The sequence below is a fragment of the Polypterus senegalus genome, chromosome 16 (genome assembly GCF_016835505.1).
Source record: "Polypterus senegalus isolate Bchr_013 chromosome 16, ASM1683550v1, whole genome shotgun sequence".
Classification (NCBI taxonomy): domain Eukaryota; kingdom Metazoa; phylum Chordata; class Cladistia; order Polypteriformes; family Polypteridae; genus Polypterus; species Polypterus senegalus.
This window is the reverse complement of record NC_053169.1, coordinates 15,018,353-15,035,069: the sequence shown is the minus strand read 5'-3', so window position 1 is coordinate 15,035,069 and position 16,717 is coordinate 15,018,353. Positions and strand designations below refer to the sequence as shown.

The 16,717-nt window shown below is 37.2% G+C and overlaps 1 protein-coding gene across 1 annotated transcript in view; it reads left to right on the top strand.

The window, feature by feature from the left end:
• The window catches only part of lmbrd1 (LMBR1 domain containing 1), a 93,155-nt gene that overhangs the window by 54,655 nt on the left and 21,783 nt on the right, over window positions 1–16,717 (top strand). The window contains exons 10-12 of the mRNA XM_039737929.1: window positions 4,713–4,777; window positions 7,243–7,345; window positions 12,726–12,830. Of these exons, the coding sequence (XP_039593863.1) occupies window positions 4,713–4,777; window positions 7,243–7,345; window positions 12,726–12,830 (273 nt within the window). The remainder of the gene's footprint in view (window positions 1–4,712; window positions 4,778–7,242; window positions 7,346–12,725; window positions 12,831–16,717) is intronic.

Below are 16,717 nucleotides of genomic sequence, written 5' to 3'. Positions count from 1 at the left end.
TTTTATTGGACAGAAAACACACATCATTTTGCCAGATGTTTAGTTATGCTCCCAGTTCATGTGGAAAAACCCTTAAGAAAAATGATGGTATAGCTTAGTGAAACTGGAGTAAAACACACATGTGCATTTGAATATGTGCTTATAGTATGTAGAAGCATATTGTGTTCCATTTCTGAGAGGTTCTCTGTATTTGCTTTATTTTTGTTTGTACTTGTATTTGATATACAGTGATCCCTCGCTATATCACGCTTCGACTTTCGCGGCTTCACTCTATCGCAGATTTTAAATGTAAGCATATCTAAATATATATCACGGATTTTTTGCTGGTTCTTGGATTTCTGCGGACAATGGGTCTTTTTAAATTATGGTACATGCTTCCTCAGTTGCTTTGCCCAGTTGATTTCATACAAGGGATGCTATTGCAAGATGGCTGAGAAGCTACCCAATCAGAGCACGTATTACATATTAAATAAAACTCCTCAATGATATACGATATGCTTCCCGTGCGGTGCTTTGCATAGTTGGAAGCCCAAACAGCACTTATTGATTTTTGATTGTTTGCTTGTCTCTGTCTCTCTCTCTCTCTCTCTGACATTCTCTGCTCCTGACGGAGGGGGTGTGAGCAGAGGGGCTGTTTGCACAGAGGCAGTTTGCCTAGAAGATACGGACGCTCTTCTAAAAAATGCTGAAAGACTACCTTCACATTGCTGCCTTCCTTGTAGCTGCTTTGTCCGGCGGTGCCTCGCATACTTAAAAGCCCAAACAGCCCTATTGATTTTTGATTGTTTGCTTTTCTCGCTCTCTCTCTCTGACTTTCTCTGCTCCTGATGCGCACTCTTTTGAAGAGGAAGATATGTTTGCATTCTTTTAATTGTGAGAAAGAACTGTCATCTCTGTCTTGTCATGGAGCACAGTTTAAACATTTGACTAAAGGGTGTTATTTCATGTTTAGAGGGCTCTAATAATGTTAGAAAATGTATTTAGAAGGTCGTAAACAGGTTTTCTATGCTCTTAACTGCGAAAATATTCAATTTATAAATAAAGAATCCTACTTCGCGGAAATTCATTTATCGCGGCAGAGTCTGGAGCGGATTAACCGTGATAAACAAGGGTTGACTGTATTTGGTTGTAGTCTGCTTACTTTAAGATTACAATATGGCATTGTGAGTTCATAAATAAAACAGTGATTTGAAAGATACAGTAATGATTTAATTACTACATGATGGCTATTGCCTAACTTTTTTTATTTTATGTTTAAACAGTATACTCCTTGTTTAAAAACTTTTACAAACTAAAATGTGTTAAACAATAAGGAGATTTCCATTTTAGCAAATATGCTCAGTACAATCACTTGTGTATGTATGTATATATATATATATGTATATATATATATATATATATATATATATATATATATATATATATATATATATATATATATATATATATATATATATATATATATATATATATATATATATATATATATATATATATATATATAAACTGCTCAAAAAAATTAAAGGAACACTTTGAAAACACAGATCTCAATGGGAAAAAGAAATCCTCCTGGATATCTATACTGATATAGACTGGGTAATGTGTTAGGAACGAAAGGATGCCACATCGTTTGATGGAAATGAAAATGATCACCCTACAGAGCCCTGAATTCAAAGACGCCCCAAAAATCAGAGTGAAAAAATTATGTGGCAGGCTAGTCCATTTTGCCAAAATTTAATTGCAGCAACTCAAAATTGTACGCAGCACTTTGTATGGCCCCTGTGTTCTTGTATACATGCCTGACAACATCGGTGCATGCTTCTAATGAGATGACAGATGGTGTTGTGGGGGATCTCCTCCCAGATCTGGACCAGGGCATCACTGAGCTCCTGGACAGTCTGTGGTGCAACCTGGTGGCATTGGATGGACCAAAACATAATGTCCCAGAGGTGTTCTATTGAATTTAGGTCAGGAAAGTGTGGTGGCCAGTCAATGGTATCAATTCCTTCATCCTCCAGGAACTGCCTGCATACTCTCACCACATGAGGCCAGGAATTGTCGTGCACCAGGAGCCACTGTACCAGCATAGGGTCTGACAATGGGTCCAAGGATTTCATCCTGATACCTAATGGCAGCCTAGGTGCCTTTGTCAAGCCTGTAGCGGTCTGTGTGACCCTCCATGGATATGCCTCCCCAGACAATCATTAACCCACCACCAAACTGCTCATGCTGAATGATGTTACAGGCAGCTTAATGTTCTCCATGGCTTCTCCAGACCCTTTCACTTCTGTCACATGCTCAGGGTGAACCTGCTCTCATCTGTAAAAAGCACAGGGCACCAGTGGTGCATCTGCCAATTCTGGTATTCTATGGCAAATGCCAATCAAGCTGCATGCTGCTGGGCAGTGAGCTCAGGGCCCATTAGAGGACATGGGGCCCTTGGGTCACCCTCATAAAGTCTTTCTGGTTGTTTGGTCAGAGACATTCACACCAGTGGCCTGCTGGAGGTCATTTTGTAGGGCTCTGGCAGTGCTCATCCTGTTCCTCCTTGCCCAAAGGAGCAGATACTGGTCCTGCTGATGGGTTATGGACCTTCTATGGCCCTCTCCAGTTCTCCTAGAGTAACTGCTTGTCTCCTAGAATCTCCTCCATGCCTTTGAGACTGTGCAGGGAGACACAGCAAACCTTCTGGCAATGACACGTATTGATGTGCCATCCTGGAGAAGTTGGACTACCTGTGCAACCTCTGTAGGGTCCAGGTATTGCCTCATGCTACCAGTAGTGACGCTGACTGTAGCCAAATGCAAAACTAGTGAAGAAACAGTCAGAAAAGATGAGGAGGGAAAAATGTCAGTGGCCTCCACCTGTTAAACCATTCCTGTTTTGGGGGTCATCTCATTGTTGCCCCTCTAGTGCATCTGTTGTTAATTTCATTAACACCACAGCAGCTGAAACTTATTAACAACCCCCTCTGCTACTTAACTGACCAGATTAATATCCCATAAGTTTCAATGACTTTATGCTATACTCTGATTAAAAAGTGTTCCTTTAATTCTTTTGAGCAGTATATAATATTCTGTAGAATTTATCAATATTAATTTTAGTTTGAAAATTGTGACTAACTCTGGGATTAAGGACGCTTAAAGTATCTTATATGTAAAGCTCAGTGTGTGTATGTGTTCGTTCTTTATGCAATTCCATACCCTTGGTCTAATCTCAACAAAATTTTGCAAACATATCCCACTTTGTCTACAAGAGACAGTAGTTTGGTTTTTGGACCCAAAATTTTGACTCTGGGAATACCTTTTTAAATTTTTACTGAGTTTTAAGGACCGTGCTTTTTGCCAGATTTTGAGGCCTCAAGTAAATTAAAGGACTGCAATGGCAAAGTGTTTTCTGCTGCCAAATAGAAGTTAAATAGTTCTGCCTTAAAATTACTTACCTGGGCAACTCTGGGTCCTGCTACTAGCTAATTAATAACTTCCTACTCTGTCCTGCAGACCATGACATTTTCCTCCACTCTCCTGCTGTTAGCACTACAGAAGACACAACCAATATAATCTGGGTCTCGATGATCTCCTTCTGGCTGTAACTGTTCTCTCCACATTGATTGGTATCAGTCCTTTGGGCCTTGTACTCTACCTACCCAACTGCACTTTTATTCATCTACTGATATTATCTGTGTGCAGTTTATTCAAGCACCTGCACTGGGGTGGTAGTACTCTGACCTTTTCTAGTTGTCATATTGCACTATAAATTTGGCAAGCTAAGGGCCAAGTTGCAACAAAAAGGAAATGTTTCAGTTTGTACAAATCAGAGATGAGGAATAATAAAAACAAAAATGATGTATTTAGTTCCCATTGATATTACCAAAATTAAAACTTATCTGTTTGACCATTGCCTGTCACAGTGCACTGTGGTGTTGTCTAGTATATATGTTTTTAAATGGGTATCACAAAAATTAGCTACTAGCACCATTCTGTTCATGGGTCAATTAAAGTAAAACCGAACAATTTAGTTTAATTCAATGTTATTGTCCCAAGAGAGAAATTTGGTTTATCAGCAAGTTTTACAGAGAGACAACAGCATAACATTAAAACTCAACAAAGATGAACATGTAAATTAATAATAAATAATCGACCACATCTTTATTTAAAGTAAAAAAAAAAAAAAGTCATCCATCTTTGTTAACACTAATTGGCAGTGCTTGTGGTAAAAGTTTCAGTCCATACATAATAGCATAAGAATATGTAATGTGTTTCTTGTTTTTCTTCTGTTTATTATTATTTTTCTCACAGCTTATTTCTTCCTGTTGACATTCGAGTCCTTTATGATATGCAGCATCTGTAGCTAATGATGTTTGATTGACTGATGGAGACTCTTGACAGCAGTTAAGTCAACAGCTGTATAAATACATTTCAGTGCGAAACAGTGTGCATTCCAAGGACTTTGTTGTTTACCAACAAATTTAGGCATAATTATTTTTTAAATATAGTGCAATTGCCCCTTTCACTGGATTTTTGATTATTACCTCTTTTTGTATTTGTTCAGAAAGATAATGAAATTGTATCTTACCTTAATTCTTTTTCTAATAGGGTAAAGTTAATTTAAAGTGAAATAATTATTTAAGTATGCTAAATTGGTTAAAAAAATGTTTCAGTGAATGTTTTAGTCAAGTGGACACTATAAAAATCTTTGATCTCTTTTTCTAGATTTTGTTCGGAATATGTTTTATCCTGGTGGCATTCCTGTTTACCATAGCACTATTTATTTCAAAGTAAGTAGAATCTGATACAGTAAGTGCTTATTATGTATATGTATTCTGTTAGCCAGTACAGAAGAGGGAAAAAAGGCAATTCATGCTAGACTGTTTTGCGTTTCTTAATATTTAATGTTTACTTTTGTTACATATAAGACTTGTATGTTTTGGAAATATGTGCTTCTTATAAGCTTAATGTAAAATTCAAATTATACTCTCTTCTCTGTATCAAGGATAAAATAACCATTTATATTTCTTTATTCCCATTCTAAATTTTATTGTATTAAAATGCTCTGTACTTGAAGTCATTGCCTTGTTTTTCCTTCTTTCGTTGTGTATTTTCGCATAACAGACAACAAAATAAACTTTTGTTTATAAACAAACCGGTATCGCTAGCTAAGCGGAGGCAAGGTACACTCCAAAACATGGCGATAAGTAAACTCGAATGAAGGCTGAGTCGTTAGTGAGGAGCGGCCTGCCCGGCTCCCTACTCCTAACGTCATGCTTCCCTTTCCCCTCGGATTAGCATGAATAAATTGCTTCTGCAAGCGAACTATGATACTTGGCAAAATGAGAGAAGTTGCAAAAACAACCAGAATATATACCTGTATAACGAGGTATCTTGGAGATGCACATGATAAAGTAGGTAAATGCAGCCAAACTGGCTAAATGAAAACTCACATGTAGATAGATACTTTATTAATCCCAAGGGGAAATTCACATAATATGTATAATACTATATAATACTTCCTATCATTGAGTCATTATTTCAATGTGCATTGATGTGGCAAACACATTAAACCTCAAAAGTGATGAATATGATGTACAAAACTGTATTTTGGCTCTCTTTTAAGAGGGCCAATGCTCTGTATTTGCTTCAAAGAGCTGTTTTGTTTTTTTTGTCAGTTTATATAGGCTACCTGTTGTCACTTCTCAGGGAACTGACTGACAGGTTAGTAATATCTCTGCCAATCTTCAATCCATTTTGCCAGCATAAAAAGGCAATTTGTAGCTGTTGTTTATTTTTTTCCCCTAACCTTATTTGTGCACCTTACTGCACTCATATTGCTTTTGTTAATCCTAAGCAGTGACTTTCCACTAACACAGAAGTCATCTGTGATGACAAGTTGAGTTTTGAGAAGCATTCACATATACACATTTACAAGATTATACGTAAAGAAATTTGTGAACACCAGAATTTATAAATCAAAGTTTATAAATGAGTACTTTCATATAGAACTTTCCAATTGTGGCATTCTGTTTTGTGCTGTGCATTTCTTAACTGCCATGCAGGTACAGTATTATTGTTTCTCTACATCTATACTGTGTTGTGTTTGTATCTTGGAGGACCAAGCACCTCCCCACACTGATAGGTGATTGAGTGATGGTTCTTTGTGCCTCACACTGGCTCACAGGGTACAATAAATGCATATATTTGCTGTTCTTAGTGAAGGGCTATATTAGTATATATTTGCAAAAGGAAAAAATAGGTAAAGGTAATTACACCATCGTTCTTCAAGTACTACAGTTAATTCCTAGCAAATAGTAGACTTCTAAAAATATACAGTTGTTGCTTTTTGTGATTTTTATTTTAAAGATTGCGGTTTCAGCTGCTTCTTAGTAGATGTTGCTGTTTAAATCTCATACAGAAGAATGTTTTTTTGCTGTAGCAGGAATAGAGAGCAGTAGAGGAGATTATGCATATATTTTGAATGACAGATGATAAACGGGCCAACACCATGAGGTGCAGCAGTGTACTCCATTCCAGTGTTACCTTGCTTGTGAATTCAGAAATTTTTGGGGTCTTATTTTAATTGCAGAATTTTATCCCAATGAATAACTTGGTTTTAGAACACAACTAAGTACAAGAAAAGATATTAGTAATTTAAGTATTTCTAAACCTATTTTAAATGATGACTATTGATCTTCTTTATTTATAAGCAGCAGTTTGGTTTAATTTAGAATGCTTGTTAATACATTTTTAGGAAATAGCCTAAGTCTGATGTTTTGCATTTAACCTTTTCAAGAATTACTACAGTTTTGAATAGGTCTTGTGAATGTTTTGGAAGAACATTCTAAATATTATAAATGCAAGTGTAGAATTCTCCATTACTATGAACTATCTGGTAAAATTGGGTGGTTGTTTTTTTTTTTTTTTTCTCTCCCAATACCTGCGTGGATGAATATAACAAAACTTTATTAAAATTGTTGCAGACAGTGCTGTGTATTCAAAGAATCCCATTTGTGGTGTTAAAATATTATCAATGTCTTGGCTAATTGTAATTTCTTCTCTTGTATTTGTGTGAGCTGAGATATAATAACAAGAATTCATATACAGGTACTGTATAGAAAAGGTGCATGTCTCCAGTAAAGATACATTTTAAATTATGCTTGATATTAAAGATAATATGTTAAACAGACTGTTGAAGGAAGACCATTTTTTTCCCATTTTATTTTCCATGTTTTTAATTTTTTTAATGCAGCCTTGATAAAGCTCTTCATTCTGCTGGGCTTAACTCTGGATTTATCATCTTTGGGACTAATATAACCAATCCACTAAATGAAATACTACTCCATTTGCAGCCCGTAAGTATTAAAAAAAAAAAAAAAAGGCAAAACTTTTTTTTTTATATTAGATGTTTAATGAACCATTTAAAAAATTATTTTGTTCTAAATTCCTCCAGTTCATAATTGTAAGATTTCACGTATAGCATTATTGATCTGCCTTGTTACATGCTAGTAAATTTTACTGATTTTACTGAATTTTAATAATTTGAAAAAAATGAATTTATCAACAATTTTGATATAATTTCAGTATTTAGTAGGATATAGACTTTTTTTATTGAATATTTAAACAAGTAAAGCATAAGTAATTTAAAATCATCTCCTCTTCTGTTAATAGTATTTCTCCAGAAAGGAGAATACTTATTGGAATATTTCATGTGCTGTATTTTAGGTGGCCATTAATTGTAAAACAATTCTGCTTTGCATACTGAGACTGATTCTTGTCTGTGTCATAAAAACTATATTAAGTTAATATACTAGTAACTGTATTTTAAAAGATATTAATAACTAATAATTGCAGAAGAATCTACAGACATTGTGCACTTCATGTTAGCTACATTTTTTGGTTGAAACCAAAACCAAATAGTTATGGTTGAAGACGAGAAGCCTCGTTATTATTCCAAACAGGATCATCACTAATGAGCCTTGCAGCACATGCTCCAGAGCTTCTACCAATTAATGTTAACTTCAATAAAATGAATGATGACGTCAAGGCCGCTTCACATAGGTTACAAAGAAATGCTGATAACTGCTTGTATAATAAGTTCACAGCTGCAGTTTAAGGAAATCATCAAGCTTTATTTTAGATGAAAGTAATTGAAGATTTGTACTTAAAAGTGTTTTGGCATTGCTTTTAAACTAAGCAATTTTAATTACATTTTCTCAGAGTTTCATTAACAAGATGATTTGCCCTGGCTCCTACCATTTGCATTTCCATTTGTATATGTATTTTGCATGTTTGTGTGTTAATGAAACAATGCATCAAGTATAAATTTGACTTCAGATTTTTCAGTCTTAGGTGCATATTTGTTGTTTTATTGCTTTGTAAAATTGACTTTATCATGAGTTCATTGATCTAAATTGGTGGTTCTCAGACTGAGTGCTGGGGGGCCCCTATTGCTACAGAGGTACAGCTCACTTCTCAAAACGGACACGTCGGGGGTCGAACCCGTGAAGTTTTGATTACCAGTCAACCGTTCATACCGTTGCGCCACCGAAGCAGTCGTAGCAAACACGTGTTTCTCCTGATTATTTTGGATGCATTTCTCTGTGTTAGCCAAAATGTTTGTTAGATTTCTGAGTTTGTTCTGCTGCTACCATTATGAGTTATATAATCAATAAAGATTAGTGAGCCTGTTCCAGAAGCACGCATACAAGCCCATGATGTGACACTACCGCCACTGTGCTTGACAGATGAGATGTTATGTTTTAAATTATGAGCAGATCCCATCCTTGTCCACACTTTAGTCTTTCTATCATTTTGGTTGAGGTAAATGTTGGTTTCATCAATCTATAAAACTTCAATCCAGAACTGCTGTGGCCAATTTCTGTTTGTTTTTTTTTTTTTGCAAATTCCATTCTGGCTTTCCGATTCTTACTGCTGGATAGTGGTTTGCATCTTGTGATATGGCTTCTATATTTTTGCTCTTAAAGTTTTCTTTGAGCAGTGGATCGTGATACCCTCACACCTGCCCTGTGGAGGTTATTGTTTTTTTTTTTTGTGTTCTTCACAGCTCTCACAGTATTTCTATGATCCATCAATCTTTTCTGACCTGTTCATTGTGTGTTGTTCAATACACCAATGGTTTTTTTTTTTCTTCTTTAGAACATTCCACGTTCTGTGGTGGGCTGGCGCCCTGCCCGGGGTTTGTTTCCTGCTTTGCGCCCTGTGTTGTCTAGGATTGGCTCCAGCAGACCCCTGTGACCCTGTAGTTAGGATATAGCAGGTTGGATAATGGATGAATGGACATTCCACATTGTTGTATTGGCTATGTCTAATGATTGTGCAGTTCCTCTGAGTGATTTTTGCCCTCTTTTCTTTTTTTCAGCTTCCAAATGACTTGCTTCTCTCTGGCCTTAAGTTTGGTTTATACTTTTTAACAACAAATGTGGTCTTCAAATGGGAAACACAAGAGCTAATTATTGTTTACACAATCAGTTTAATAGGACACACCCGGGTAGCACAAAATTGCCTGTCAGTCGCGTGTTCTTATATTTTTGCTTGCTTAAAAAAACTACAAAAGATGCTATTTTCTGTATTGTTAAATGCATCTACCAGGATAAAAAAACCTGAAATTCTGAGCCCTTGTCTCATATTCATCTTTTAATCTCAAAACCAAATGTCTTTAGTGTTTAGCAAAAACAAATGATTTGACCTTGTTGTTCCAATACTTGAAGCAGTCTCTAGAAATTTAAGTTCTATAATTTAGGCCAGAATCAACAACCCTGAGAACTGAAAGTGGATGTATTGCAGTGCTAGTTCTCCCTCTTAATTTTCTGACACCTTATTTTCTAAGCTGATTCAGTTTGCATCACAGGGAGTCAGTGCCTTTCTAGACAGAACTTGGTGCAAAGCAGGAGCCAACATTTGATGGCCTGCCACTCAATTGCAGGTTACTCACAAATGCACAGTTAATCACAAAAACATGCTTATATTTTGGCAGGAAAGTGCAAACTCCACAAATGCAGTCAGACCCAGCACCCTAGAGCTGTTATGCAGCAATACTAGGCACTGTGTCATTCATTTTTGGCAGTGATTCTTCTCAGATCAGCATATATATATTTTTTTTAATTTAGAATTTTTAATTAAATAGAACTCCATTAAAAAAGTTTAAACAAATACACCAAAAAATTGACTAATGTTAGAAAAACATAAATTTTAACTACAATGGAGAAACCAATTAGATAGGACATAAAACACGCTGTTCTAAATAATGAACAAGGGGTGATATAGTTTCTGTTTTAATTAGTTGCTCTCCATCTGCATTCTACTTTTTGCCTTTTTCTTTAGCCATATTAAGTTTCCTTCCTGCTGCAGCCTTTATTTTGAAAGGAGCTGAATGTTGTTCTACATGGATTATTTTCAGTTTGTTCTCTCTTCTCCTTAGCCCCTTTTTGCTTTGCTTGGAAAACACAAAGTATCTTAAGTCTCAGAGTGAACTGTGAATTCTGCATGATATTGATTTTTCGATCTCACTTCTGGATGTTCCTGTCCATGCAACACTTTACTTTCAAATGAATAAAGATGATAATTTTGCCTCCCAGTCTACACTCAATAACCCATAATGACAAAGTAAAACATGTTTTCAGAAAGGTTTGCAAATTTCTCATTCATGTAAATATTTAGACCTTAATTCAGTACTTTGTACTGTAGGTGCTCCTTTGGCTACAATTACAGTTACATGTCTTTTTGGGTAAGTCCCTATAAGCTTTGCACACCTTGATTTGGACATATCTCATTCTTTCTGGCAGATCATGTTAAGCTCTGTTAGTTTAGATGGGAAGTGTCTGGAATCCGCCATGTTCAGGTCTTTGGCCGGGCCACTCAAGAACAGTTAGAGACTTGTCCTGAAGCCACTCTAGCATTTTCTTGGCTGTATGATTCAGTTCATTGTCATACTGAAAGGTAAACTGTTACAGTGATCCCTCACTATATCGCGCTTCGACTTTTGTGGCTTCACTCCGTCGTGGATTTTAACTGTAAGCATATCTAAATATATATATCATGGATTTTTCCCTTGTTCACAGATTTCTGCGGACAATGGGTCTTTTAATTTAAAGTACATGCTTCCTCGGTTTGTTTGCCCAGTTGATTTTATACAAGGGACGCTATTGGCGGATGGCTTAGAAGCTACCCAATCAGAGCATGTATAACGTATTAACTAAAACTCCTCAATTATATACGATATGCTTCCCGCACGGTGCTTGATTGTTTGCTTTTCTCTGTCTCTCTCACTCTCTCTGGCATGCTCTGCACCTGACGTAGGGGGTGTGAGCAGAGGGGCTGTTTGCCTAGAGGATACGGACGCTACTCTAAAAAAAAAATGCTGAAAGACTACCTTCACATTGCTCCCTTCTTTGCGGCTGCTTTATCCCGGTGCGCATACTTAAAAGCCCAACAGCACTTATTGATTTTTTGATTGTTTGCCTCTCTCTCTCTCTCTCTGACATTCTCTGCTCCTGACGGCGCTCCTTTTGAAGAGAAGATATGTTTGCATTCTTTTAATTGCAATAAAGAACTGCCATCTCTGTCTTGTCATGGAGCACAGTTTAAACTTTTGACTAAAGGGTGTTATTTCATGTCTAGAGGGCTAATAATGTTAACAGTGTGGGAGAGTTTATAAGGGCTTAAAATATATAAAAATAACCATACAAACATATGGTTTCTACTTCACGGATTTTCACCTATCTCGGGGGGGATTGGGGGGTGGGATCTGGAACGCAACCCCCGCGATCAAGGAGGGATTACTGTATTCTATTCTGAGGTCATATGCACTCTGGAGCAGGTTTTCTTCGAAGACTTCTCTGTATTTGACTGCATTTCTTTCTTCCTCAATTCTGACCAATCTCCCTATTTCTGCTGCTGAGATGCATCACCATACCATGATGATGCCACCACTATGCCTCACCTTGCCAGATATGGATCCTAGAGTTCTGCTCGGAGATAATGTTTTTGTCTCATCAGATCTACAAATCTTTTTTTTCCTCAGGCTCATTTAAATGCTGTTTATGTCTTTTACTCAAGAGTGGCTTTTATCTAACCCCTCTGCCATAAAAACCTGTTTAATGAAGTGCTGCTGAGATGGTCATCCTTAATTATTTTTATTTTTCAAGTAGTAATTTTCCCAGACATCCATCTAGGCTCTGGACACATGTTCCCAACCACATAAATAAAGACTAACCACCCACATCCACATCTAATGTACATTTTATTTGTGCACCACAAAACTATGAACCAGTTTCCAAAACAGTCTATTTTGAATGCCTTCCCTTAGTGTGAGTATCTTTGTCAATACAGTTTGTAAGTTTTACTAACATTTTAATATGAAATTAAAAGCCAGTCAGGTTAGCACTTGGGTGTATCAAAGATGCATTCAAGTTCAGCTGAAGCACTTGCATGAAATCAAATTAAGAAGATTAGTATACGGTGTATAGGATTGATTAGTCTGTAATATGTTCTGCTAGCTCAGATTTTGCTTAATATTGAAATTATTTTGTCTTTTATAGATTATCTGTTATTTGTCTATGCTTGTATTTTATTTTTCTTGAGAACCTATTGCAATGGTTTATGTTAATATTGAGTTTACAGTATTTTTGCTCATTTGTTGTCATAAAGTTGTTTTGCAGATTCAATCTTTTTATCAGAATTCTAACAGCACTTCTTTCTTCTTATTTCTTTTAGGTTTTCCCTTTGGATTACATCTTGATTGCAGTAATTACTATGTATTTTGTCTTCACATCTATGGCAGGAATACAGAATATGGGCATATGGTTCTTCTGGATAAGGGTATGAGTTTGTACCTATAATATGTCAGTAGTTGTAAGCTGGTCAAAGGAAAAGTAAAATAGACTAGGCAGTTGGATTAATATTGTTTTAGCTGATGCATGACTACTGCATTATTTGAACTTGACTGCCATCCATGTTAATGGGCATGAAAATAGAACACATTTGTCACATTTAGTTTTGTAGGAGCAATTTGAGCAACCCTTTTGCCAACTTGATGTCTCTGTCCAAGCATCAAGTGCACCAGAGCTCTTTTATGATACCAGTGAAATGATAGGTAAAGCTATCCCCTCCCGTTAAATATTTGGCATAATGGAGTAACTTCAGAGTGGTGTCAATAGGGGTCCATGGTATACTGGTACTGGAAAACCCAAGAGAGAACCAGCGGTGGGATGAGCCAGGGCAGTGAGGACTGAAGACTGGACAGGTGAAAGCAGCAAGTTTTAGTACCATGTAGGGCCACGCCACAGACCTGAGCCACTAGTTGCAATGGGCTAGGTGAGTCATGGAACCTTCCCATGCAGCTAGCAGCTTCAAGGTAGGAGGTGTGTGGTAAAAGGAGGTCCTGGCTGGTTGACAAGTTTTGATTAAATAAGTAACAGTTGACACGTGTCTTTGAGTGGGGCATGGTAGGTGTGCTCTGAGTGGCTTCAGCACAACATGTGTGAGTTGATACATGCAGGATCACCGGTGTCCCTCGTTAGAACTGGATCTGTGATTGCTGCGCTTCGCCCTCGCTTTAAAAAGAAAAGAGCCAGGTTTAAAAAAGAGAAAGAATATGGGGAGAGAGAATGGAAATGGGGTGTGGAAGGAGGAGAGCAAGCATTGGATAGAGAGAAGACCGGCCGGCCAGCCTGCTAGTGAAGCAAAGGCAGGGAGATCAAAGGCCCCGCTAAGGAAAGAATGAGTGACGTTCCAGGGGCTGGTTTGCCCAACTTACTATTTGTGTGGAGTTGGGGGTGAGCACAGTGGAGTCTTCCCCAGAGATCGGAGGTACAACTACGGGAGCGTGAAGGATGATGGGAGGACAACCAACCCCAAGCGGTTTGGATGGAGCCATATGAGGTAGCTAAGATGGGGGTTGGGTGGTGAGGAACGTGTCTGTTAGCATCTCCACCAGCTACCTGAACACGATCGACAGGAGAGATGGGGAGACAGTGATGGAGTTGTGCTGGGATCATCCAACTGCACATTAAGGACCTGATGCCTGTGTTATTTTGTTTCTCGTTTTAAGTCTGGATTTTAACCCATTGATTTCACCTTTGTATTTATTTATTGAAGACATTTGAGCACTGCACTTTTTGGGCACTTTTAACTGTTTTAAATAAAAGCACTTTTGCACTTTTTGCTTCTTGCACTTGCATTGTATTGTGTCCTCATCTGCTGGTTCATCTAGTTACATTATCAATAGTGTCGTGTTCAAGAGTCTCCCAAACAAGAGTGGGAGTGTGGAGCCGAGCCACACCATCACGTCTTTTTCTTTAAAGTAAGGGAAGTTAGAAACTGAGAATACGGAATCTGAGCAGTCATGCTGTGCATGGAGAACAACAACAGAGTGTAAGAAAAGAGAGGCATGTCAGCAGAAATTAAGAGAATAAATTCAGACCTTTTCATTTTTTCCTATAATTAAAACGGACAGTATATATCTGTGTGTGGATGGTGAGCAAGCTTCTGTTTAGTAAAGCAGTTCACACTTTTAATTAGAAAAAAGACATGAATTTTCTTTTTCTGCTTAGTAAAAAGTAGTTTTTTTTTTAGCTTTAAAGCCAAATGTGTTCTATTGTATGCATAAACTGGTTGTGCATGTTAGCTTTGTATTTTCTTGATCAACATAAATGTTTTATTAGAATTGTGGCTTGGAATTATAACAAGAATTTTTTTTTATTGCAAGTGTATTGTATTGTAGGATTTTTTGTGGCCATTGAACCTACAGAATTTCATTTTGTTAATATAAAACAAATAGGTAATACCTGTGGCATGCAGCTTAAATATAATTTATAATTTCATATAGAATATAAGGTTTCTACATGGCTGGTTTTACAGGAGTTTAGTGTATAGAATTAATAAAGATAAAGAAAATAAATTGGAATTGTCCAGTTCTAGTAACATGAAATCAGTGATCTGTATCTGCCCTATTAAAAAAAAAAAAAAAAACATTGATTGGAACATCCCTACTAATATCTGGATGGGAATATGTCTAAGGTTTGCACTGCATTTTTGTAACATTTTGTTTAGGTATTCCTCCTTATGATGTGCTGAAGACTAAACTGAGATTCAAACCAGCTATCGCATGTACTCTTGGAGTTATGTACACAAATTCTGACCAGGTGTAAAAGCAAAAGATTTTACTTAGTGTTTATGTGGCTCTCAATTTTGCATAGCTTAGTTTAAAGTCTAAATTAAGTACGATTTTGTTTTTCTGACATGAACCTTTAAATTAGTAGAATATACTGGGATATTCTTACACAATTCTTTCGAAAGCGTGGAATAAAAAATAAGATCTAATTGTTTTGTTTTAATTTGGAATCTATACAACATGTAAAAGTCATTATAGCAAGGTACATACTATATAAGCTTTTCATGACTATTGTGCTACTGAGTAAACTTCTGTTTTAGGACAAATGTAACTTCAGGGCACAGCTTTCTACTTGAAAAATCTAAATTATTTTGAAATTGTACTACAGTGTGCTGAAATTAAGGTAACTTCAGTGGTTGCTAAAAGACCTTATAAATTCATATTACTATAGTTGTTAAACTCTGAAGGCAACTTGTCACATATTTTGATTCAAAACTATATTAACATTTTTGTTCCAAAACTTGAATTTGCCATATGTATGGCCTCAAGGACTTTAACTTGTTTCACCACTGCACATGAAGGCTGCAACAAAGGTACTACTTTGACATTGATCAATCACACCTTGAAACTCTTATGCTAAATTGGCTGCCAAACAGTTTTGAAGATTAACTTTAAGATTTGTGTTGGCCAAAGCTGATTCAATTTCAGACCACTTCAGTGTGTTAGTCTTTCTCTGGGGCAGTTTTCTCTTGCCAGTAAGTTGGTCCCTAAGCTGAAGCAAGCAGCTTTGCATTTATATTCAGATAAGTCTGTTCACATCAAGGATATTAATAACTCTTCACTGAAGCATTTGCCTAAAGTGTCACTTATGATAGGAAAATAGAAAATGATGAACTATTTCAAAAACAACTTTAAAAAGTCTTGTTACTGTATACAGTTTTCAAAGAGCATATGTGATGGGTGGCCACGGCCATTACCCGCCCAGGAGGCCAATGGAATTGACCAGGGGAGAGAACATCAAAGAAGCAGTGCCTCCCCTGGGTGCTAGAGGGCAGCCCTCTTGGGCGGCTGTAGCACCATGGATTCCCACAGAGCATGCTGGAACTTGGAGTTTGGTACAGCCTTGTTGTGTTCCGTGGGGGCCGCCGGAGGGAGCTGCAGAACTCTATACTGGATTTCCATCACACCTGGGAGTGATTCCAGGTAACACTAATGAGCCACCTGGAGTACTCCATTCGAGAAGCCAGTATAGGGTTCTGCAGCTCATGGAACCCACCAGTGCTGTACCAAACTTCAATTCCCAGAATGCCCTGCGGGAATCAGTGGTGCCATAGAGCCACCAAGGAGGGCTTCCCTATACCCATCCCAGGGGAGGTACTGATTCATCGATGCTCTCTCCCTGATCCTTCCTGATCCTTGGTGTCCTGGCCCAGTGATGGCCATGGCTGCCCGTCACAACAGCTATCAATTAAAGAGCATGATGTGACCTTCTTTTTTTTTCTTTCCCCCGTCAATGAAATTCTGTGCTACTGTGATATTTTATTGTTTTCTGTATACCCACATATGTAGTTTGTTGGCTATGCATTTAAGTTCT